The sequence below is a fragment of the Apodemus sylvaticus genome, chromosome 1, assembly GCF_947179515.1.
Source record: "Apodemus sylvaticus chromosome 1, mApoSyl1.1, whole genome shotgun sequence".
NCBI lineage: Eukaryota > Metazoa > Chordata > Mammalia > Rodentia > Muridae > Apodemus > Apodemus sylvaticus.
The window spans coordinates 17,431,415-17,454,631 of NC_067472.1; the positions used below are offsets into that span (position 1 = coordinate 17,431,415).

General features: G+C 45.3%; 1 protein-coding gene across 1 annotated transcript in view; it reads left to right on the forward strand.

Annotated features, from left to right (window-relative positions):
* The first annotated feature begins 3,364 nt into the window (after positions 1-3,364).
* Pkd2l1 (polycystin 2 like 1, transient receptor potential cation channel) overlaps positions 3,365-23,217 on the forward strand; it is a 36,664-nt gene continuing 16,811 nt past the window's right edge. Inside the window, exons 1-2 of the mRNA XM_052172307.1 lie at positions 3,365-3,599; positions 4,088-4,201. Coding sequence (XP_052028267.1) covers positions 3,365-3,599; positions 4,088-4,201 — 349 coding nt within the window. The remainder of the gene's footprint in view (positions 3,600-4,087; positions 4,202-23,217) is intronic.

Genomic DNA, 23,217 nt, shown 5'->3' on the forward strand with positions numbered 1-23,217 from the left:
CTGATTTTCTTTCAGGAAAGCCTCCATCTGTACTGAAGCATCCTGCCACCACCTGGTGGCCACAGAGGACAAAGCACTTATGTAAGGCCATTCTGCTGAAGGACATAATTCATTGGTTCCCTGAATAATTCCCTGAAGCCTGGTTCTGGAAGAGGTCCTTTTTATAATCCCCAGGTATCTTTATCTGGCAACAAAAACTTACACCATGTGAGTCAGGTTGTGTCAGGTTGACTCAGGGTAGAGTGACCTGAGAAACTGGGTGTCCAGAAAGGGCGTTGACCTGACGTTGTTCTCTCTTCAACTACAGGGAGAGCCACAGAGCAAAGCTGTTTACCCGGTGCAGTGTTCTCCTTAAGGCCATGCGAGTTAGCTGAGATATTATGCACTAACTCGGTCTGTTCGCCCTGCTTCCTCTGAAGCACTGGGAGCTGTCATCCCTCTCCTGCCTGTGGCTCTTGTCACACACAGCACACCCCAGCATGTCAGAGTCTAGTGAAAGCTCTGAGGAAGTTTTTCAAGGTGGTCATGGCACGAAACTGGAACACACTGGTGGCAAACATGGGCGGCCATCCTCCCGTTCCACACTGAGACAGCGTCAGACCAAATTCTCATGCCAACGGAACAAGGAGACCAACTTACCGAGGGGATTAATGGGCTTCCCGACCAAGTGCGATTTTGGTACTGATGGCCTGTCTTTAACTAGGAGCTCTCTCATCCAACGCCTTTCAAATCCCTTCAGTCCATAGCTATCACCCCATGGAGCTGTGTGGGGGAATCCTGTTCTCTGTGTCACTCAGAGATGATGTCAATGCAGTCCTGCCTGAAAGTGTCCACCTTACAAAGAGCTGTGTGAGCGGGATGCTCAGGGCTGGATGCCACCAGAAGATGTGAAGTCTGGCCTGTGTGTTAAGAACACAGCTTATAGAGCCTTATAAAGTTTGGTAGTTTAGCCCTTAAACAACCCTACGGGGGAGCTATTTTCCCTAACACCCTGCAGACAGTAAGCTAGCCTCAATAGTGTCTCACTTTGAGACATACACTGGTGAGTGGGAGAGGCAGCGTTAGATCCAGGAGTTTGGCTCAAACTCACTTTTGAGATCTGAGGTCTTGAGACAGCGTGAGTCTGAGCTTCCCCCATCAGTACCACTTGCCCTTGTTAACAGGAAGAGTCAAGAGACCATGGGGCTTGAGAACCTGGAGAAATACCAGACAAAAATCATCATGAAATTTTATTTGATTTGTGACTTCTTCTTCTTCTGAGATTTCTCAACCTGAGCTGCACACCCTGCCCCATAGGGCGGTATAGTCTGACCCACACACCAGGAAAAAGACTCAGTACTGAGCAGGAAAAGTGACTGGATAGGTTCCAGGAGGGTGACGATATGGTCTGAAGCTCTGTCATATGAGGAGACTTGTCACACGAGGAATGTCCTCAAGTCCACTCAGACCCCTGCTGATCCCAGGCCTCCTCCTGAATTCAGGATGGCCCAAGGGAATGGGAAACCATCTCATGTTCCTCTCTCTGCTTCTCGGGGACCACGCTCTTGTCACCCCTTCCCCGACCCTTGTCAGGAGTTCTTGTGCAATCGCTTAAAAGGCCCTTGGCTCCCTCCTTGCTCAGCTGATCCAGTGCAAAATGCGGCCCCCGGCCCAGCTTCTCACTCTTTCCTCCAAGGAAAGCTGCCACCGCAGTGCATCTCACTGTCTGGAGCAGCAGAGAGACGGACACTCAGATGCAGACCATGGAGAGAGTCACTCCTTTCCAGTGTGTGGGTCTTAGCCAAGAAATTCATGTCACAGGCTCAGGGGCATGGCCATTACCTTTTCTTCCCTGTTTAGAACTTAGGAAACATGGTTTAATCAAGGGGTGAAGTTTAAACCAGGTAAACTCTCCCTCTGGGAATATTCAAGGCTAGAAATCTCCAGGCTGCTATGCTTTGCTGAACTTGAAGGTAGGCTTCAAGCCAATGTAGCTAAAGTTAACTGTAGGCAAAGATCCTTGGTTAGAAGAGTCCCCTGCAGCACCTTGGATGAGGGCATGTAGAATAACTACTAACAGTTCAGCAGGAGCACTGTTCAGGAGCAGGAGCACTGTTCAGGAGCAGGAGCACTGTTCAGGAGCAGGAGCACTGTTCAGGAGCAGGAGCACTGTTCAGGAGCAGGAGCACTGTTCAAGAGCTCTTGCTCATAGGTAAACCTGGGCATGCGAGCGAAGGTCAGAGCTGGGCACAAGCAGCGATGTGGTGAGAGGTCCACGCCAAGTCTCCGTTCAGGAAACGAGCAAGAGGGGATGCAGCCAGTCCCCATAGCTCTCAATCAGTGCTGAAGCTTACAGTTCTAATTCCAGTGCTAAGTCAAGTCCCACGAAAAGATGACCAGATTGTCTGGTATGGAGAGGTGTCACCTCACCCTTGCCCTGAGTTATACCCTCCCTACTAGGCTGTTTACCTAAACCGAGCCCCACATTCTCAAGAGGTCCATCTCTAAGGCTGTGTGCCACCATTAAGCCATGAAAGCCAAACCTGGAAGATAAAGCCAACCTGGAACTCTGCATTCCTTTTCTCGTCGCCACCAGAGGCAGGCAGAGACCCTGTCTCTTAAGATCTGATAGCATACCTATGTTACCACAGGCTTCCCTTCACCTGTGTCTTTCACTGCACTATAAGGGAGGGCTGCACTGGGAGCCTCCTTCTCCAGTCGCCAGGGCGCAGCTGAAGGAGACACACTGTGCAGCCTGGGGGACTGCTGACTGAACTGTCAAGGAGCACCTCCCGCCCTGCCACCCCTGGCCCTGGTCCTCACCCTAATCCATGGTAGTCCTTTTAAGCCTTTTTGTAAAAAGTCGTATCAGCTCACACCCACCACAGAACTCTGCTGCCCTCTCTTCTCCTTGCTTCTCTATCCCGTCCTCCCTCCCGTTCCCGCCCTTTGACCAACTCGACAGTGGGAAATTTGGACATCCTAATCTGGGGTCTATCTGGCCCTATCAGACTTCCTCTGTCTTCCTCACACCCTTTTCTTTCTCTTCTCACTTTAATTTCCAATTCCAGTTCTCTTATAGTCCCTTTCCTTGTGTGTGTGTGTGTGTGTGTGTGTGTGTGTGTGTGAGAGAGAGAGAGAGAGAGAGAGAGAGAGAGAGAGAGAGAGAGAGAGATGTGAAGGATTGATGACCATTGGTGTCCTGCTCCCCCTCCTATGTGAGCTCTGCTCCCCCACCCAGACAGGAGGCCGAGGCTACAGGGAGCAGCTGCTCTTCCATTCCACGCCCCTGGGCTCTCTGCTGCCAGTGTCAGTCTGGGCCTTTGTCCCCGTGCCTCCTGTGAGAGTGGGCACCCGTGGTGGCAGGTTTCCACCACCTGTCCCCATGAATATTATGGAAAGTCCCAAGAAGCAGGAGGTGCGAACACTGGGGAGCGGAGCCTGGGACAATCCTGCCTACAGCAACCCTCCTTCCCCGAATGGGACCCTGAGGATCTGCACTGTCTCCAGTGTGGCTCTCTCTGAGCCTCAACCCAAAAAGCCAGAAGTCAGACACCAAGAGAAGCCACAGAGAACCCTGGTGCCCAGCTGCTGTCTCCATATCTGTCGGAGCATCAGAGGTACGGGACACGAGGAGGGGTTTTCCTGGGGTCAGAAAAGGGACCACCTTAGCTTTGAGAGGGGGACAAAAGTGACCCAAAGAAGAAACTTTTGTGTCTGCCATTTGCTTGTGCTAGAGTTGCTTGCCCAGAACAGAGGCCTGGCTCCTGGTCTTCCAGAAAGCTCGCTTAGCACAGTCAGTACTTGGGCACTCAGAGGGTTGGGAGAACGGTGCATGGAACACAGAGGTGAGGAGGCTGTAGACCTCCCCACCTGAAACAGATGCCTGTCAGTTCACAGCCGCACTCCCATCCAGTATCCTCGCCCCGTCTCCCACAGGGGCTTTGTAGGAGGGCAGGCAGGGGTCTGGGTGCTGTAGTCATGTCCCAGGGGATCCTAGATGGGTAAGGAAGGACTTGTGGAGATGGGGTAGGGACCAGGGACAGGTAGGGCTGGATAGCTAAAAAGAGGTGCTATTGGGGACTCTGGCTTCTTTCTACACCCATAGGACTGTGGGGGACAACGCTGACTGAGAACACAGCGGAGAACAGAGAGCTTTATGTCAAGACCACCCTGAGGGAGCTTGTGGTGTACATCGTGTTCCTCGTGGACGTCTGTCTGTGTGAGTAGTCACTGTCCTGTGAGCACCTGCCTGTGAGAGGCATGAGAGTGCGAAATGTCTGAACCTCCCAGGTGCTGTTCGTCTGTGTGAGGCAAGTGGAAAAATCCTGGGGATTTTGTGTATACACCAATAGACAACTCCTGTGGCTTCTCACACTGAGTTCAATGGAGGAAACCCGGTGGGTAGAAATATTGTTAATAAAAGGAGAGTCCTCTCAAATTACTGGTAACATGATTTTCAAGTTCAAGTGCCTACTCCTGAGTCAGCAGCCACCGTGCTGTGTTGACAGGTGGACACGTTTAACCCTTTGTAAAGGGAAGAGGGTCCCCCTTTCTATTTAGTGGGTTTTGTGTGATTGGTTATTGTGTAACATATGACCCATGTTTCTTAGGGCCAGGAAGAAAATGAATCAGGCTTTAGAGAGTTCCTGAGAAGAGGGTTGGGGTTCAATAGCGTAGTCTGCTCCACACAAGGCGGTGGTGTCTGTGGGACACTAGCTGGGAAGTCCAGGTTCAAAGAAGTAGAAAAACCACAGTGTAGGCTGTGAAAGAGATGGAGTGCACGGATGCTACTGGGACTGGAGGTGAGGGAACCCATGCTGTATTTGGCTAAGAACTGGAGTTTGTGACCAAAGCTGCAGCTTGCACCCCCACCAGCAGAATCCTGTCTCCCCAGGCTCTCTGCTTCTCAGGATGTGCAAATCATTAGCAAGTGAACAGGAAGGTCTGATAGAAGAGGTGTGACTGGAAGCTTCATCTGGGCCTGCTGCCACAGTTGGGGATTCCTCTGATGACTGATTAGATATACTTGCTGGGCCTACCTTGTGCCACTTAGAGTCTTTCCCTCCTAAAGCAAGCAGTGAAGCTTGAGGCAGAGGTGATGGGGCGAGGGCTGTGGGCCCGGTCACGCCCTTTGAGCACATGACTACCAGAGAGACTGGTTTGTCAACGTGTTGGTTTTCTGTGGTCACCAGCTGTCCCCTCCTTACAGCCTGTCACAACAGCCAACACTCAGAAACAAAGCCTTTCCGTGCAAGTAACTGCCATCCAGCTATGTAAGCTTTGGAACAGGGTTGGTGACTGCAGACTTGGTCATTGTTGACCATCCTGGACTCCTGGGTATGGGGAGGGGAGCTGGGAGGTGTGTGAGAACATGAACCTTGCCTGCCTGGTATTTCTAATTCTTGTGAGCTCACTGCTCTGATCAGGGCCAATGGTTTGACACTGGCTTGAGTTCCCATCCTGGACCAGGACCACTTACTGTTAAAGAATCCCAGAGGATGATTTAGGTGGCAGTGCCGGTCAAGGATATAGATGATTCAGAATCACTTCACCATGACACCTCCCGTGGGGTTTGGTCTGCTGTCCCTCCAGCCCAGCCCTGGGGATACCTAAAAGAGGATTTTGTTGTCTCACAAGAAGCCCATTTCACTGTGGACAGCTCTACTTTCTCCTGTGTATGGAGGCCCTGTCTCTGTGTCAGGACACTGGACAGGAGGCATGTCTGTGACTTTCTGCTCCAAGAGCTAATATCACTTCTAGACCCTTCTTCTTTTGCACTCTAAGTGTCTTTGTCACCCTTCAAAGTCGCAGCCTCCAAGTGTTGGAATGAGTGTGTAGTGGTCATCTTTACTCTTAGGTGGCCTGTATTCCAACCTCGGGAATTTCTTTTTTTTTTTCCTCATGAAAGGAGTTGCTGTCACTTAGTGACCAAGGGTGGCTTATGTAGAGACTGCAGTCTGGGCTCTGAGTTTGCAGATTTAGGTTCAAACACTCCACTCTGTCATTTTCCACCTGGGGGACCTTGTATTTTGTTCTTCCGTAACTTCTTTGAATGTCAGTTTCCCCTTCTGTACCTACCGGCTCCAACAGGGCTGTATGGCACTTATATGGGTCATTTTCTCGGCCTGACATGCTGTGATGACAGTTTTAGAGTGCTCAACATGCAGTTGCCTATCTCAGTCCCAATCAGTTTGACGCCTTTTACTAGAAGAAATATACCAAGGGGCATCTGGCTGGCACGGTGCCCTGTGGCGTCATTACTTCTGTTGTTAGCAGGCATGTTACGACTTGGTAGCTCTCACAGATCTGACTGAATTCTCTCCCTCCTCTATGCATTTACCAATTTGCCCCATTCCCTGTGGACCAAACATAAGGTGACCGTGAATTATGAACTCTTATCCCCACAGAGGCCACACGATACGGAACTTATGCATACACTTCCATGAAAACCTATTAGCTTTCCCTAAACTGAAGAAGGGTCCCCCTCTCCTGCCTCTCGCTTTGCGTTCCCCCAGCCCCACACTGTTCTCCTTCCTCATGAAGTGCTTCATTAGACCCAAACCCTTTCTTTCCTACTTGAGCCCCTGATGCCATGAGTCTCCTGACAAAGTTTATCTGACAGGTAATACAGTTCAATGTCCTTTCTACAAACCTACGAGATTTCTATACATTATAACTAAATTACTTCTGGGGATATCATGCAGGAGGAACATCACACAGACTCTGAAAATAATCATCTTTGTATTCTTATTTAATAGTGGAATCACAACACTTCTACATGGTCCCTTAGCCTAGTTTTTAAAATAAATAAAAACAAAATTTTTTTAAGGAAAGAAGTCTGTGAAAACATTACCTACTCCACAATTCCAACTACAGGGTGGTCTGGAAAGCAAGAGTTGGCAGGGGTCGCCAGGGGTTGAAGGTGGAGAGAGATAAACAGATGGAGAGGATTTTAAAAGTACACTGGGTATCTCTGTGTGCTGGTTAGTTACACGGTGTCAGGTTTATTTTACCACCAATGTATCTTTCTGGTTCGGATTTTCATACAGAAAGTGGCTGTTTACATGGGGCCAGAGGAGTATGGGAAATCTCTGAGCCTTTGATTCAACTTCACAGTGGACTTAAAACTGCTGTTAAAAAACAAAAAACAACAATAACAACAACAACAAAAAAACAGGCTGGGCATGGTTGCACATACCTTTAATACCAACACTAGAGAGGCAGAGGCAGTAGAATCTCTGTGAATTTGAGGTCAGCCTGGTCTACACAGGGAATTCCAGAACAGCCAGGACTATACAGAGATCTAGTCTCAAAACAAACAAGCAAAACAAAACAAAAGTCTAGCTTTATTCAGTAACTTTGTTGTTCTTTGTTTGCGGAGACAGGCAGCCCGGGTTAGCCTTTCTAGTGTGAGCACTGAGATCAGCCTGAGCCGCTATGCTCAGGTTTTTGTGTGGCTGCTCTACTAACTGAGTCCTGAGCCCAGGATGACCTCATATATGCTAGACAAATTTCCCCGGTGCTGATCTATGCCACTGGTCTTTACTTTTTAAAATGTGTTAAATGCAACCTTCATTGGGACAGGAGAACTGGTGCACATCTTTAAGGCCAGCATTTAAGAGGCAGAGGCAGGCAGATCACTTGAGTTTGGGGATAGCCTGGACTACACAGCCAGTTCCAGGCCAACCAGAGCTACATAGTGAAACTTCTTCAACCAACCAACCAACCAACCAACCAACCAACCAACCAACCAACCAGACAGACAAACTCAAATAGCAAAAGCAACTGCAAAGTTAATTTAAAAGCATTATAAGCCAGACGGTGGTGGTGCACGCCTTTAATCCCAGCACTTGGGAGGCAGAGGCAAGCAGATTTCTGAGTTCAAGGCCAGCCTGGTCTACAGAGCGAGTTCCAGGACAGCCAGGGCTACACAGAGAGACCCTATTTGGAAAAACCAAACAACAACAACAACAACAACAGCATTATAAACTTCGAAATAGCTAAATAAGTTTGAAGCATTTTTTAAACACACACACACACACACACAATTCTGACAAGTATTGGATGTGATGGCTATTTTACATAGCATAGATAACTAAGGAAACATCACATTGCCCCATCTATTCATAAAGAATTATCTGGCAGTTTAAAAATAAAGAAGAGGTCTGGAGAGGTGGTTCAGTGGTTAAGAACCTGGCTGCTCTTACAGAGGATCAGGTTCGAGTCCCAGCACTCACAGAGCAGCTCACAGATATCCGTAACCACAGTTGGGGAATCTGATTCCCTTTTCTGGCCTCCAAAGGTACTGTATGCGTGTGCTGCATTTACATACGTGTAGGTAAAGCCCTCACATAAAATAAAAATAAAGAGATAATATGTATGAAAATGCCTTTAAAATTTGTATTTAGTTTTACCTAGAGAGACAGTATCATTAGAAGATTCTTCTAGAGACTTTAGGTTAGCAATTTCTGCAGAAGGCCTCTGTTTACCATCTCCATCAGTGAGAGCAGAAACAGCAGGGCCTCACTGATGGGTTTCCAAAGCAAATGTGTCACCAACTGCTCTCAAGGTTTCTGCAACACTAGTTTAATTTATTCTCCATTTCACAAATAAAGAAAAATTTCAGTGTGGCAAAGAGCTTCCCTGGAGACAGGAAGTGAGGAGAAGGGGAGGAAGGAAGGAAGCAAAGAAGGAAGGAAGGAAAGAAGGAAGGAAGGAAGGAAGGAAGGAAGGAAGGAAGGAAGGAAACCAGCCAATGCCCATCTCCAAGTTTGAGAGTTTGAGTGAGCACAGTGGGTCCAGCTTGCAAACATTACCTTATTGTCACCCAGCACATTATAGCTCAGTGAAATGGAAGAAGTGCTGTTTGTCACCAGCAAGCCATCCCCATCAGCATCCCATCCTCATCCTCATGAGAATCCTATCCCCATCCTCATCAGCATCCCATCCCCATCCCCATCAGCATCCCATCCCCATCCTCATCAACATCCCATCCTCATCCTCATCAGCATCCCATCCCCATCCTCATCAACATCCCATCCCCATCCTCATCAGCACCACATCCTCATCCTCATCAGCTTCCCATCCTCATCCTCATCAGCATCCCATCCCCATCCTCATCAGCACCACATCCTCATCCTCATCAGCAGCCCATCCCCATCCTCATCAGCATCCCATCCTCATCCCCATCAGCTGTTCCCATCCTCATCCTCATGAGCCTCATCAGCATCCCACCTCATCCTCATGAGCATCCTATCCCCATCCTCATCAATATCCCATCCTCATCCCCATCAGCACCCCATCCTCATCCTCATGATCCTTATCAGCATCCCATCCTCATCTAGTTGACAACTCCTTCCCCTCCCCTAACAGAAGTAGAATCTTAAGGGTGCTGCTATGCTGCTCCCTACATTCTTTTTCTATTGCTATATTTGAAACACAAGAACTTTTGTTTTGTTTTGTTTTATTTTGTGTTTGAGACAGGGTTTCTTTGTGTAGCCTTGGTTGTCCCAGAACTCACTTTGTAGACCAGCATGGCCTTAAACTCCCAGACATTCACCTGCCTCTGCTTCCTGAGTGCTGGGATTAAAAGCCTGTGTTACCAACAGGCTAAAGAACATTTTTATTTGTAATTCACCCCACCCTGTCCAAAGGCATCTAATTTTTTAATATTACCAACATTTATCAATATGTACACACATTCTACCTTTTCACATATAATTACATCAGCCATGTTCTCTTATGTTTCTGAGTAGTTTATATATTTTAATTTGATTATCACAGCTATGTTAAATTAAAATTAAAATTCATTAATTAAAATTTTCTCTTACTGCTTCAGTATTTATTATGGGCAAGTATGTCCAGACCTGCTGCTTTCTCTTACTTTTGTTAAATTTGTTCTCAGGACATGTCTAAGTAGATTAAGACCCATGATGAGAATATCTTCTTAGTGCTGGGTATGGCCATTTGCCTTGGTTAAGGCATTACACATATTCTTTACAGTGCAATGCCTATAAGATCACAGCAGCATAAGACTCTATGAAATTAGATATTCTCATTCCTAATTATTAGTATTAAGTAGGTATAAAATGTACACCAATCTGCCTTAATTTTTCTTGTTTTGATTCATAGTAGGGATAAACAGTTTTCTTATGCCTCCTTTGATATTTATACCCATTTTGTATAAATTACACAAGACGGACATTGTCAGGGGGAGAGGGAGATTTCAGGAATGAAGAATTGCTAGACGGTGGCAGGAACTACCAATGAGGGCCTTCATTTCAGAAATGGGAATCCTGGAAGTGGGAAAAATGGTCTATGAAGCTGGACATCACCTGCATAGCAGCGGGCCTGGGACAAGACCTGGAGAAGTAACCTCCGTGGCCAGCCACGCCCACCCAGTGCCCTCTCCCTTGTCTTTTGCTCTGGCAACTCGATGACTATTTGGTGACTCATTTGGCTAACATGAGCTATCTTCTTTAGCCAGGCGACATGGGGGAGCCATAAATCTCCTCTTAAATGTCATAATGCAGCCCTGGGACCCCACAAGGAGCATTCACCCCGATGACCTCACTTGACCATGACTGCATTTCTGTAAGGGACAGATAAAATTATTTCCATGACAAAGATCAGGAAAATGTCATCCTGTCTTTATGAATAGTACAGGAATGATCCCCCATTCAGAAAGACCCACATTAGTGGAGTCCATCCTGTCGCCACCATTGTCCAGCAGAGACGTGCAGGGGAGAGAATGATGGTGGTGCCCCTCCCTCACCTCCCTGCCTCCCACCGTGATATTTATGAAAGAGCTTCCATCCCTTTGTCTTCTTAGAGGGATGGCTGTGGCCTTTTGTTGATGGAGGAAACACTGAAGTCTTTGTGTAGAAACAATGGCTGTTTGTTTTAGGAAACATTTTTGTTATCTCAAAGGTGCACCTGGGACTGTCCCTATATAGGAGAGGCTCTGAGCCATGACCTAGGCTGGGTCTGGTTATCATGGAGTTGGGAAGGAGCATAGAGACCCTCAGCCTTTTATGACTCCCGTCTACTCAACAATTAAATATGGATTGATAGCACCTTTTCACTGCTGGCTCTGGAGAAGCGTATCTGCCTCCCCTTACTCTGTCTTGTTTTGTTTTTAAACATATATTTGGGGCATCTATGGAGATAAGAGGCCAACTTGCCAGAGTCAGTTCCCTCTTTCCACCATGTGAGTTCTAGGGAACCAAGTTCAGGTCATGAGGCAGCAACTGCCTTAACCTCTGTCTTAGTCAGGTTTTCTATTCCTTGACCAAGCCAGCTCAGTCAGTCAACAGGGTCTCCAATGCAGGAGGGAGGATTTAAAAGAAAAAGACAATTAGACAAAGCTGCAGCATGACCCCAGTCAGTTCTGAGGCTGAGGGCAGGTTAATTTGTTTTCCAATCTGCTTTTATACCATTTTAATTACATGTAGGTATTAAGGGCGAGCAGTACAATGAGGAATAAAGCAAGACAATAAACACGGTCAAGGAACAAGCAAGCCAATAACACAAAGTCCCATGATCACTCTGGGGATCACTATTTCTAAGGATGATCAGGATGTCTGAGCCTACTTCTTTGTTCTGCCCTAAAATCAGATTCTTACTTCCGTGTCCTTAGCCAATGTCAGGTCCCTGCCTGGACTCACTTTTTTGTCATGGCCTAATGTCAGACTCCTGCCCAGGGGCACCCCAAAAGGCCCTCCACAATTCCTGCACAAAACATCATAACCAGGGAGCAAGTTGGGGAGGAAAGGGTTTATTCAGCTTTTACTTTCCACACTGATGTTCATCTCCAAAGGAGATCAGGACTGGAACTCAAGCAGATCAAGAAGCAGGAGCTGATGCAGAGGCCATGGAGGGATGTAATTTACCGACTTGTTTCCCATGGTTGCTCAGCCTGCTCTCTTATAGAACCAAAGACTACCCACCAGCCCAGGGATGGCACCACCCACAAGGGGCCCTCCCACCCTTGATCACAAATTGAGAAAATGCCTTGCAGCTGGATCTCATGGAGGCATTTCAAGGCATTTCCTCAAGGGAGGCTCCTGTCTCTGGGATAATTCCAGCTTGTGTCAAATGGACACACAAAACCAGCCAGTACATCCTCGGAGCCATCTCACCAACCCACCATCCTGCTTTCTTAACTGCACATTTCGAGAAGTGACGAGGAAAGAAACAGAATGTCGGCGCTTCAACGAGGGTCTGTAGGTGAACCCCTGCATGGCTGTTGTGATAATATAAGTTAACTGGTCACATGGGACCATGCCTTCAGTGAGTGGGAGAAATCATGGTGGGAGTAAGGCCACCTGACTCAAGGAATGGCACTACCAGTTATTAGCCATAGAGATTGGGATACTTAAACTTCTTTGAGCCTTGATCTCCTATTCAAGAGAAACTGACGTCTGCCTATCTGTTGTTGGTAGAATCAAATAGGTTGCTCAGTGCCTGGATTAGACCTCAACAGATATCAGTTGTCTTTCCACGTTAAAGTGCGTGGAAGGAAGGTAGGTACTGAAATCCTCAGTCTCTGGCTTAATGTAGGTAAGATCGGGCTCTGGTCCCACTGGCATAAGTGGCCAGGAGAAACCAGATGTTGCTGGTATCAGACAGTTCTAGTCTGAGCACTCGCTCCATCGCTGCCCTGCTGAATGACCCCAAGCAAAGCACAGAAACTGAGCTACACAATTCACAGAGAACTCTGCTTGTGAGTCCAAAGGTCTGGAGTGTCAGGTTCAAGAGGGACACTGAGGACGATTGTATTCTGGAGTAAAAATAGTTTATTAGTGTTTGATAAGGGGTTCGAGTCCCAGCAAGAAGGGATAGGGCAACAGTTCTCAGCGGCATGCTTGGCAGAGCCTGGGGCTTCCGATGACCCTCTCACAGGTGTTGTAAGGGCCTCTCTTACCCAATGGCCTAATTGTGTAAGGTCCTAAACTCTCCTTTCTCAGACAAAGGAACAGATTGCAACATGTTGTGAGAAATATTAAAAAAGAAACCAGACACATTCCTGTGCCCACCATAGCAGCGAGGCAAACAACCAGCAGACCGCAGAGCACGTGCCAGGCCCTCTGGTTCCATCCTAATAACACTAAAGGGTTATAACACTATTGTCCCGGCAGGGTCCCGCAAGATCCTCTCGCTTCCACCCAGCATCCCCACACCGCACCACAGGCTGCCAGCTCTCAATTCCCAAATTACCCAATAGAATGACTCTTAATGCTTACTTAGCCAATTAGATTTATGTATATTGTAATCACAATTACAAGATGCCAATACAATAAAAGCCTTAGCCCAATATCTCTAACCTTATAAAAACACCAGTAAAACACCTGAAACTATCTTACATCTCTGACCTCCCTTGAACCTCTCCTCTGGCAAGCCTGCAGCCTCTTCCTCCTAGTTCCACCCCCTTTTTCCTTTTCCAATCATAAACCATCTCTGCAGGAATATCCTGCAACAGGAACACATTGCCTGCAGAAGCCAATATGAGAACTGAGCTATCTTCTATTAAACTGAATACTATGGGACAAGAAAATTCAGTTTTTAAGAAATGGGTTTTATTTTTAGAGAACACAGTGGTTTTAAGTGCAAATGTTATTTATGTATATATGAATTGTTAGTTATCATCTTTTAAAAAAAGATTTATTTATTTTATATATAGCTATTTTTAGACACACCAGAAGAAGGCATTGGGTCCCATTACAGATGGTTGTGAGCCACCCTGTAGTTGCTGGGAATTGAACTCAGGAGCTCTTAACTGCTGGGTCATCTCTCCAGTCCAGTTATCTTTTTTTAAGGCTAGGGATTAAACCCAGACCCTAACCCTTGGTTAGTATATGCTCTACCACCAAGCTACATCTTCAGACTGTCAAATGAGATTACCTGATAGTCTGGAGGGAAAAGCAAATGAGACGTGAATGAGACGTGCTTGGCCATTCACACACTCATTCACTCAAGCATTTAGGAAGTTTTATTATGTGCTAGACCCTAGGATGATTACTAAGGGCTGTGAAATATTCCAGACAAACCTGACTTTAAGGAACAGCAGACTCTGACATGCAATCAACAGTGACATTGGTTGTTGTCTTACTTGAGGTTTCCATTGTTGTGAGCAGATACCGTGACCAAGGCAACTCTTACAAAGAACAGCATTTAATTGGGACTGGCTTACAGTTTAGGAGGTTTAGTCCATTACCATCATGGCTGGAAGCATGGTAGCATCCAGGCAGACAAGGTGTTGGAGGAGCCAAGAGTTCTACATCTTCATTTGAAGGCAGCCAGGAGGAAACTCTAATTCTATACTCAGTGGAGCTTGAGAATTAGGAAACTTCAAAGCCCACCTTAACAGTGACACACTTCCTCCAACAGGGCCACATCCCCTAATAGTGCCACTCTCTATGGCCAAGCACTCATATACATGAATCTATGAGGGCCAAACTTATTTAAAGCACCATAGTCCACTTCCCCATAGGCTAGTAGCCATAACATAATGGAAAATGTATTTAATCCAACTTCAAAAGTCCTCATAGTCTATCACAGTCTCAACAATGTCTTAAAGTCCAAAGTTCAAAGTCTCTTTTGAGATTCATGCAATCTCTTAACTGTAATCCCCTATAAAATAAAAATAGAAAAGCTTATCACTTTAAATCCCATATCACAAGATATACATAACCATTCCAAAACATCACAGAAATACTGGACCAAAGCTAGACAACAAAATAGCTGGGCAAACTCCAAATTCTGCATCTCCATGTCTGATGTCCAACTCATTTCAACATTGATGACTGCAACATACTTCTTTGTCTTGGGTTGGTTAGCAGCTTTCCTTGGCAAGTATCCCATGGCTCTGCCATCTCTAACATCTTGGAGTCTCCTGGGCAACTTCAACTCCACAGCTTCTTGTTCCAGTGATCCACACATGATCTGGGCACTTCCAAAGGGCTTGGGTCACTTCTCCAGCTCTACCCTCTCTAGCATTCTAGGCTCAGGAGGACTCTACACCACAGCTGTTGCTGTTCTTGGTGCTCATCCCATGGTTCTGGTATTTCTAATACATGGAGGTCTTCCACTACAGTCATAGGCTATTGGACTTTCACCAATAGCCTCTCATAGGCTCTCTTCATGGTGCCAAGCCTTAACTTCTTTGCAAGACCTCATTGCCCTGGGCCGTCAACTGCCACTGAGATTGCATCTTTACTGGTGGCCTTTCCTGGTCTCTAACAGTGTCAAGCCCCAGCTGCTCTCCATGACCCCTTCATGCCTTCATGACTGGGTGATTTTTACACATTACCAAGACTGGTTGTGAGAACAAGGTCTATCGCTGGAACGTAGATTCTTTGTGCTCTCAGAAAACACTTCCCAGAAGATATTACCTCAGTGATGCTGGTCTCTTCTTAATCACCACGAATTTTTTAGCTCCAGCTAACCAGCATCAATTGTCCCAGTAATCCCTTTTATTCTTGACTCTAAAGCCAGAGCCACGTAACTAAAGCTGACAAGTTCTCCTGCTTGCTGGGGCCAGAACATAGTCCCCTTGTTCTATTGCATCTTACCCCAGTCTCCTGAGTGCTGGGATTAAAAACATATAACACCACACCTGGACCTAAGCTTTTTAAAAATTCCTTTTCATAAGATCTTTATAGGCATGGCCACTATGCCTCAAGATCCAGATCAAAAGCTTCTGCCATTCAATGTCAAGATCTGGAGCTTGATCAGCCTCATGATCTGGATCACTGGTATGCCCTCCATTTCTGAACTGTAGTTCATTCCAGATAGAGTCAAGTTGACAACTGAAGATAGCCATCAGAATCAATCCCTTGTCAACTTGACATACAATCATATCTCCTTATGTCTAAATGAAAACAACAACCAGGTCATAATAATGCTTAGCATGATATAACTATCTCTTGTTCAACTGCAAATGCATAAACAATAAGCTTAGCTGGGTGGGATCTTACCCCCAGGTCACCACTCCCCTTAATTCCATTTAATATTCTTGAACACAGAATTTAGCTCCATTCCACTTCCTGGTGCCCTTGTAATCTTTGAACTATATATTTTGCAATTTTCATTTCTCAATTTGCTATGTCTGATCAAAAGGCTCTTCATAAGAGTGAATCACAAGACATAGTCTATGCTAGGCTGTTTTGAGATTTCCTTGGTCTAAATCTGTTCACTTTAGTGTCACGCAAACTCTTTCAACAGGGGCAAAAGGCAACTGCATTCTTTGCAAAAATATCACAAGAACAGTCTTTAGGCTACATACTCAGATTCTTTTCTTCTGAAGCCTCTTAAACTAGGCCCCCACAGTTCAAATTACCCTCAGCACCACTGTCTTCCATGCTTCTACTAGTATAGCCCATTGAGCCCCATTGAAAGCATTCTACTGCTTTCCAAAGTCCCTTAATTTACATTCCTCCAAACAAAAGCATGGTCAGGCCTATCACAATACCCCACTCCTGGTATCAATTTCTATCTTAGTTAGGATTCCCATTTCTGTGAAGAGACATCATGACCAAGGCAACTCTTATAAAGGATGACATTTAATTGTGGCTGGCTTACAGTTTAAGAGGTTTAGTCCATTATCATCATGGCAGGAAACATGGCAGCAGACATGGTACTGGAGGAGCCTAGAGTTCTACATCTTGATTTGAAGGCAACCAGGAAGAGACTCTTATTCCACACTGAGCAGTGTTAGGAAACCTCAAAGCCCACTCCCACAGTAGCCCACTTCCTCCAACGAGGCCACACTCCTAATAGTGCCACTCCCTATGGCCAAGAATTCATATACATGAATCTATGGGGGCCAAATGTATTCAAAGCACCACAGTTGTGATAAGTGCAGCATTAGAAAACTGCTCCAGAACCATGTCAAGTTGTAGGGGACAAAATAACCAGGGGAAACCCAGGAAATCTTGCAGGTCCCAGGGGCCAATATCCATTTAAGCCTTAGGAAGCATTGTCAGGGAGGCCCAATTTCCCTGCCGTCTCTTGCTTGTTTGTTCTAACAGAGTGGCCTCTTTGGCCGGATATACTATTGTTGGAGAATGACATACCAGCCACTAAAGTGGCAGGCTATGATTGTGTGCAAGGCCTTGGCCATACTGCAGCCTACAGGAAGTAGGAAATTAGAGAGGGAGGCATGCCCTTCACTTCCATGGCATAAACAGAAGTTGTAAGTGGAAGTCTGCCCCTCCACTCCCATCCTGATTCCTAGAACTTAGTTAAATGTTTATCATACTTAGATACAATGAAAGCCTTGTAATGTGGCATTTGATTGGACAGAAACGACCCCTCATAAAATTATATTTTATGATGAAGAACAGTAGGGAAGGCATTTGGGAAGTGTAGTGCCAGGGACATATTAGTGATTCCCCCCCCCCCCAAAAAAAAAACCAGATGGGAGACGATCTGATGTAACTCACAGCAGGGTCTTTGTTCCATTTGAGCTAGCTTAGGACCCCCAGTTGACAGTTGACAGTTTTGGTGGTAGGGGAGCCCTGAATGTCTGTCAGAGAAAGGCTTTATTGTAAAGAGCAAGCGTGGAGTATGTGTGCAAGCATCTAATTGGAAAGCTACTGTGGCCTTTAACATAACTGGCTGGTGCCAGGAGTCACATCATAAATTTAATTTCTGCTTCCCTCTGCATTGGTAGTTGTTAGGTAGGATGTGGGCTTGTAACCTGCAGGTGCAGGTTTGTTGAGGGAATAACCTGGAGACACTGGTCCTGTTGAGGGTGCATGCTGGTCTTGTTGGGGATTTGTCTAGCTATTAAGCTAGGCTCAGGTTTTGTTGAGGGGGGCAACTTGGAAACTAATATTAGGTACCAGCCTGTTAGTTTACCTGAGTTCAAACTTAGTTCAGGTTCTCTAAAATGGAGTATGAACTTAAAAGATTTGGCCTTTAAGAAGTAACTATCTGTCTATGCCAATCCTAAGATAACAATCATTGGGGAGATAGATGAAAGCTGTTTTCCCTACTATGACAGAATGCTACACTGCTTAGGGAAGGTATTGTGAAAGGAGGGTGTAGGGAAGAACCAAGAAAAGGTAACTCTTGACAATAGATACTATTCCAAGAAGTAGAAACTAGAAATAGTTACTAGCAGAAACTAGAAATAGTTTCTAGCAGAAACTAGAAATAGTTTCTAGCAGAAACTAGAAATAGTTTCTAGCAGAAACTAGAAATAGTTTCTAGTAGAAACTATAAAATAGAAAGTAGAAATAGTTACTCTTCTCTCTTCTCAACCCTGATTATATATTTGATAAAAACTACATTGAATCCAATCTTTTCTGAGAACTTCCCAATAAGCCAAGTATCAAGAAGGGATCAAGAAGATGCATTGCTGAGTACTTTGGAATATATAGAAATGTCAACTTTTCAGTCACTAACTCAGTGGTTCTCAACCTTCCTAATGCTGTGACCCCATAATATAGTTCTTTATGTGGTGGTGACCCCCAATCATAAAATTATCTCATTGTTACTTCATAACTGTAATTTTGCTACTATTATGAATCATAATATAAATATTTTATATGCAGTTGGCCTTAGGTGACCCCTGTGAAAGAGTCATTCAACCCCCAAAAGAGGTCACAACCCACAAGTTGAGAACCACTACTATAGAGCATGGCAGGACAGTGGAGGTTGTATATGAAGGGTGGCTGTCAGGGTTGGTGTGGGAGAGACCCCCAGACAGAGAAGCTGTATTGAAAACATTCCCCTCGACTTAGGTCTCAAAATGAGAAAACATTTTATTTCCTTGCAATTTAATTTCTGCAATTCTTTGAGACTTCTGGATATTAGCCCTTTGTCTGAAGTAGTCAATATGTCCTGACCCTCTGTGGAATGTCCGTTAGCTCCTCTAGTAACTTCCTTTGCTGTGCAGAAATAGTTTGTTTTCATGCAGTCCCATCTGTTGAGATTTGGGGTTAGTTTCTGGGCTGTTGGCGGTCTGTTTTAAAGGTCCCCCCACCCCAGGACTGGAGCGAGGACTCAGCAATGAAGAACATCTGTGGCTCTCCCATAAGACGCAAGCTGATTCCCTACACCACATCAGGACGCACAGCCCTTGTAACTCCAGCTCTAGGGGGATTCCATACATCCCTCTGCAATACATCCATACACATAGCTTAAAAATATTAAAAATATATTTTAAAGATATTCATAACCACACAGTACACAAGGGGGTCATTTTTATAGAAAACAACATTAATTTTCTTTTGAAAAATTGATATTTATTGTTACTGTGGTGGTGGTGGTGGTGTGTGTGTGTGTGTTGCGTGAAGGTGCACATGTGTCAATTGTACATGTGAAGGACAAAAGACAACTGCCAGGAGTCAGTCCTCCCCTTCTATCTGGTGTCAGGGGACTGACTCTCAGCACTAGGCTTTTCCAACAAGCACTTTAGCCCACCCACCGTCTTGGCTCTGGAAACACCCAGTTTCTGACGTAAGAATAGAGCAGGTCCATAAAAGGTTTAGACATTTGCTCTCAGTGACCCAACTCTTCAGAGGTCTTGCCAGCTCATATAGGAAATAGATCCTGATTATGCCCAAGGAGAGGCTGGCTAAGAAAGCCCAGCTGTGTTCTGTTCCGTGGTTACGTGGGGGCAGGAAGGCACTCTGCTGTGCTTGGTGACCTGGGTTGCAGTTCTGGGGAAGTAAAGCCAGAGGACTGTTTGCTGCTCCGAGCTGGGCTCCTCGCCCAGCAGTTCAAAGGGGAACACTCGACTCCAGGCACAGGAGAGGGTAAAATCATGGTGTTACTCAAGTTCATGAAGACAATGACTAATAACCATTTCAACACTCACACTTCTTTAATAACAATTCATTTTTTATGCCCTGCCCATGTCTAAAAGGGACACAGGTGGGGTACGCAGAAGAACATTAAAAAGCACAGCTCTAATAAAACATAACCCACTAGAACTATAACAAAAGACACAGCACAAGAACTAGAAAAAGATAAGAGAGAAAGATAAATTGTACCAGAAAACGTACAATAAATAAAGACTGTTAAGGAGAACAATGCCTGAGACTCCTGGGCCATCAAAGTAATGAAGAAAATGCAAGTAATTTGCATAGTTTCCGCTGTTGAGTACAATTTTTTTTAAAAAAGCAAATGGATTAATAACAAGATATAAATAAACTTCAGGAGAATTAGTGTTGATCATGTTTATATTCAGTGAATAGACTATAAAATTGTTTATATCCAGTGAATGGATATATATATATGTATAGATATAGATATAGATATATAGATATAGATATAGATATATGGCTTTAGCTTGGGAATGCTCAGGATGAGTAGCAGACATGCATGAGATTTGACCAACTGTTTTGTCAAAGGGTTCCATTAGTAAAGTTAAAAATGCCATGATTGATCTGATGTTCCTTTTACAGTAGTGAAGTGTTGAATTTACCACGTCTCATTGCAACTCACTTTCTGACTCAGACACTAAACTCTGGAGTTTGCTCATAAGGAAACTTATAAACATAATCTTGCATAATCTTGGCTTTTTTGATTAATTGTTTTAATGGGATTTTGGGGAATTTCATGAAATGAGTTTGGACCATTTTTACGCCTCCTCCAAGTCCTCCCTGGTCCATCCCTTCTCCAAGGATTGATTTTAGAAGTCGGTGTATTCTGTCAGAAGGATTTATCGTGGCTAGTGTCCATTCATGTAGTACAGTATGGTTGTAAAAAAATTCCTGGTCTCTGTGGTGAGAGAGAGAGAGAGAGAAAGAGAGAGAGAGAGAGAGAGAGAGAGAGAGGGAGAGAGACAGGAGTCTGAATGCCTGATCTTTGAAGAACTGATATGTATGTATGTATGTATGTATGCATGAATGCGTGTATGTGTGTAAGCATGTATGCATGTTTGTTTGCATGTAGGTTTGCATGTATGTATGTATGTATGTATGTATGTATGTATGTATGTATGTCCTGTGACACGGTCTCTCTCTCTCTCTTTATCTCTCTCTCTGTAGCTCTGACTGTCCTGGAAGTCACTATTAACAACATTCTTGGCCTCAGCTTATCTGCATAAACTGGAGATGGTGGTTCCTACTTTCCCAGGTTTTGTAAGGGCTGTGGTAAATAATGTATTCTAAGCCAGGGGGTACCAAGTAACAGCCGTGGTATCATTACTATGCTGTGCAACTGTGAATTTGACCCACAAGGTCATGAGTATAAAACATGGCTTAGCATGCATAGGTTTGGCAGATGATTTCATCTCTGCCAAGAAGAGGGGGAGGAAGAGGAAGGGGAGAAGACGAGGAAAACGGAGGAAGATTCTACTCTTGGTGTTGAACTATAAATCCTGGTTATTGAATCTCCTCCACAGCATTTCATGAAGTCATTATGTAGTCTCTAAGTTCTGCCTGGAATTATGCCCTAGAAGGTAAAGGGACATATTGGCATTCAACATTCTGACTCTAATTCTGACTGCTTCCATTTCCTGATTCAGTGTCACCATTTGAAAGACAGAGGACAATGCACTCCCTGGTGGTTTGAATATGACTGGTGTCCTAGTTAGGGTTTTATTGCTGTGAGGAAACACCATGACCAAGGGAACTCTTCTAAGGACAGCATTTAATTGGGGTTGGCTTATAGGTCAGAGGTTCAGTCCATTATCGTCACGGCAAGAGCATGGCAGAATCCAGGCAGGCATGGTGCAGGCAGAGCTGAGAATTCTACATCTTCACCTGAAGGATGCAAGTGGAAGACTGACTTCCAGGCAGCTATGGTCAGGGTCTTACACCCATGCCAACAGTGACACACTACTCTAACAGGGCCACACCTCTCAATAGTGCCACTCCCTGGGCAAAGCATATTTAAACCATCACATCTGGCCATTGGGAAGTGGCACTACTAGGCCTTCTTAGTTTGGCCTTGTTAGAGGAAGTTTGTCCATGAGAGGGTGCCTTTGAGGTCTCTATGCTAAAGCTTTGCCCACTATGGAAGAGAGAGTACCCTTCTGCTGCCTAGAGATCAAGATGGAGAACCAACCTAACCCTAACCCTAACCCTTCTGCTGCCTAGGGATCAAGATGTAGAACCAACCTAACCCTAACCCTAACCCTAACTCTAAACCTAACCCTAACCCTAACTCTAACCCTAACCTCTTCTGCTGCCTAGGGATTAATATGTAGAACCAACATAACCCTAACTCTAACCCTAACCCTTCTGCTGCCTAGGGATTAATATGTAGAACCAACCTAACCATAACCCTAACCCTACCCTAACCCTAACCCTAACCCTAACCCTAACCCTAACCCTAACCCTAACTCTTCTTCTGCCTAGGGATTATTATGTAGAGCCAACCTAACCCTAACCCAACCCTAACCCTACCCTAACCCCTAACTGTAACCATAACCCTAACCCTAACCCCTTCTGCTGCCTAGGGATCAAGATGTAGAACCAACCTAACCCTAACCCTAACCCTAACCTTAACGCTAACCACTAACCCTAAACCTAACCCATAATCCTAACCCTAACCACTTTTTCTGCCTAGGGATCAATATGTAGAACCAACCTAACCCTAACCCTAACTCATCCTGAACCCTAACCCGAACCCGAACCCGAACCCTAACCTAACCCTAACTCTTAGCTCCTCCAGCACCAAGTCTACCTGCAGGCTGCCATGCTTTCTGTCATGATGATAACGGACTGAACCTCTGAGACTGTAAGACAGCCCCAATTAAATGTTTGCCTTTAAAAGAGTTGCCTTGGTCATGGTGTCTCTTCACAGCAATGAAACCCTAAGACACACTCTTTTCTACCAGATCTTGAAGGATCAGGAAGGGCAGCTTTACCCAGAGCACGTGGAACAGCAGACTATCCCTTATTGACACTCCCAGTAGTAAAAGAAGTGCTTCTGATTTCATATCAGAAAACAGCAGTGGCTCAGAAGGTCTGTCTTTTACAGAACCAAAATTTTTGCCCCATAAATTCAATCTTGAATGTAGTTCTGTTCTCAGAGCAGTACAGTCAGCCTCGTATTTTTGCATTTGAATCTTGACTTTATTCATTTCTTACCTGGGGCAAGAGACACCCTACTTGAGGCTGGTAAGTGGGGATCCTTGTGGTAGTCACCATAGAGTTTCTTGTCAGACTAAATGAAGTGTGTCAAGTGCCCAGCAAGGGCACAGAATGGGTGTCCAGACACAGGAGTGGACCCTCTGGTCATTTCTTTTCATGGTATTGAAAAGGATGGTGTTGA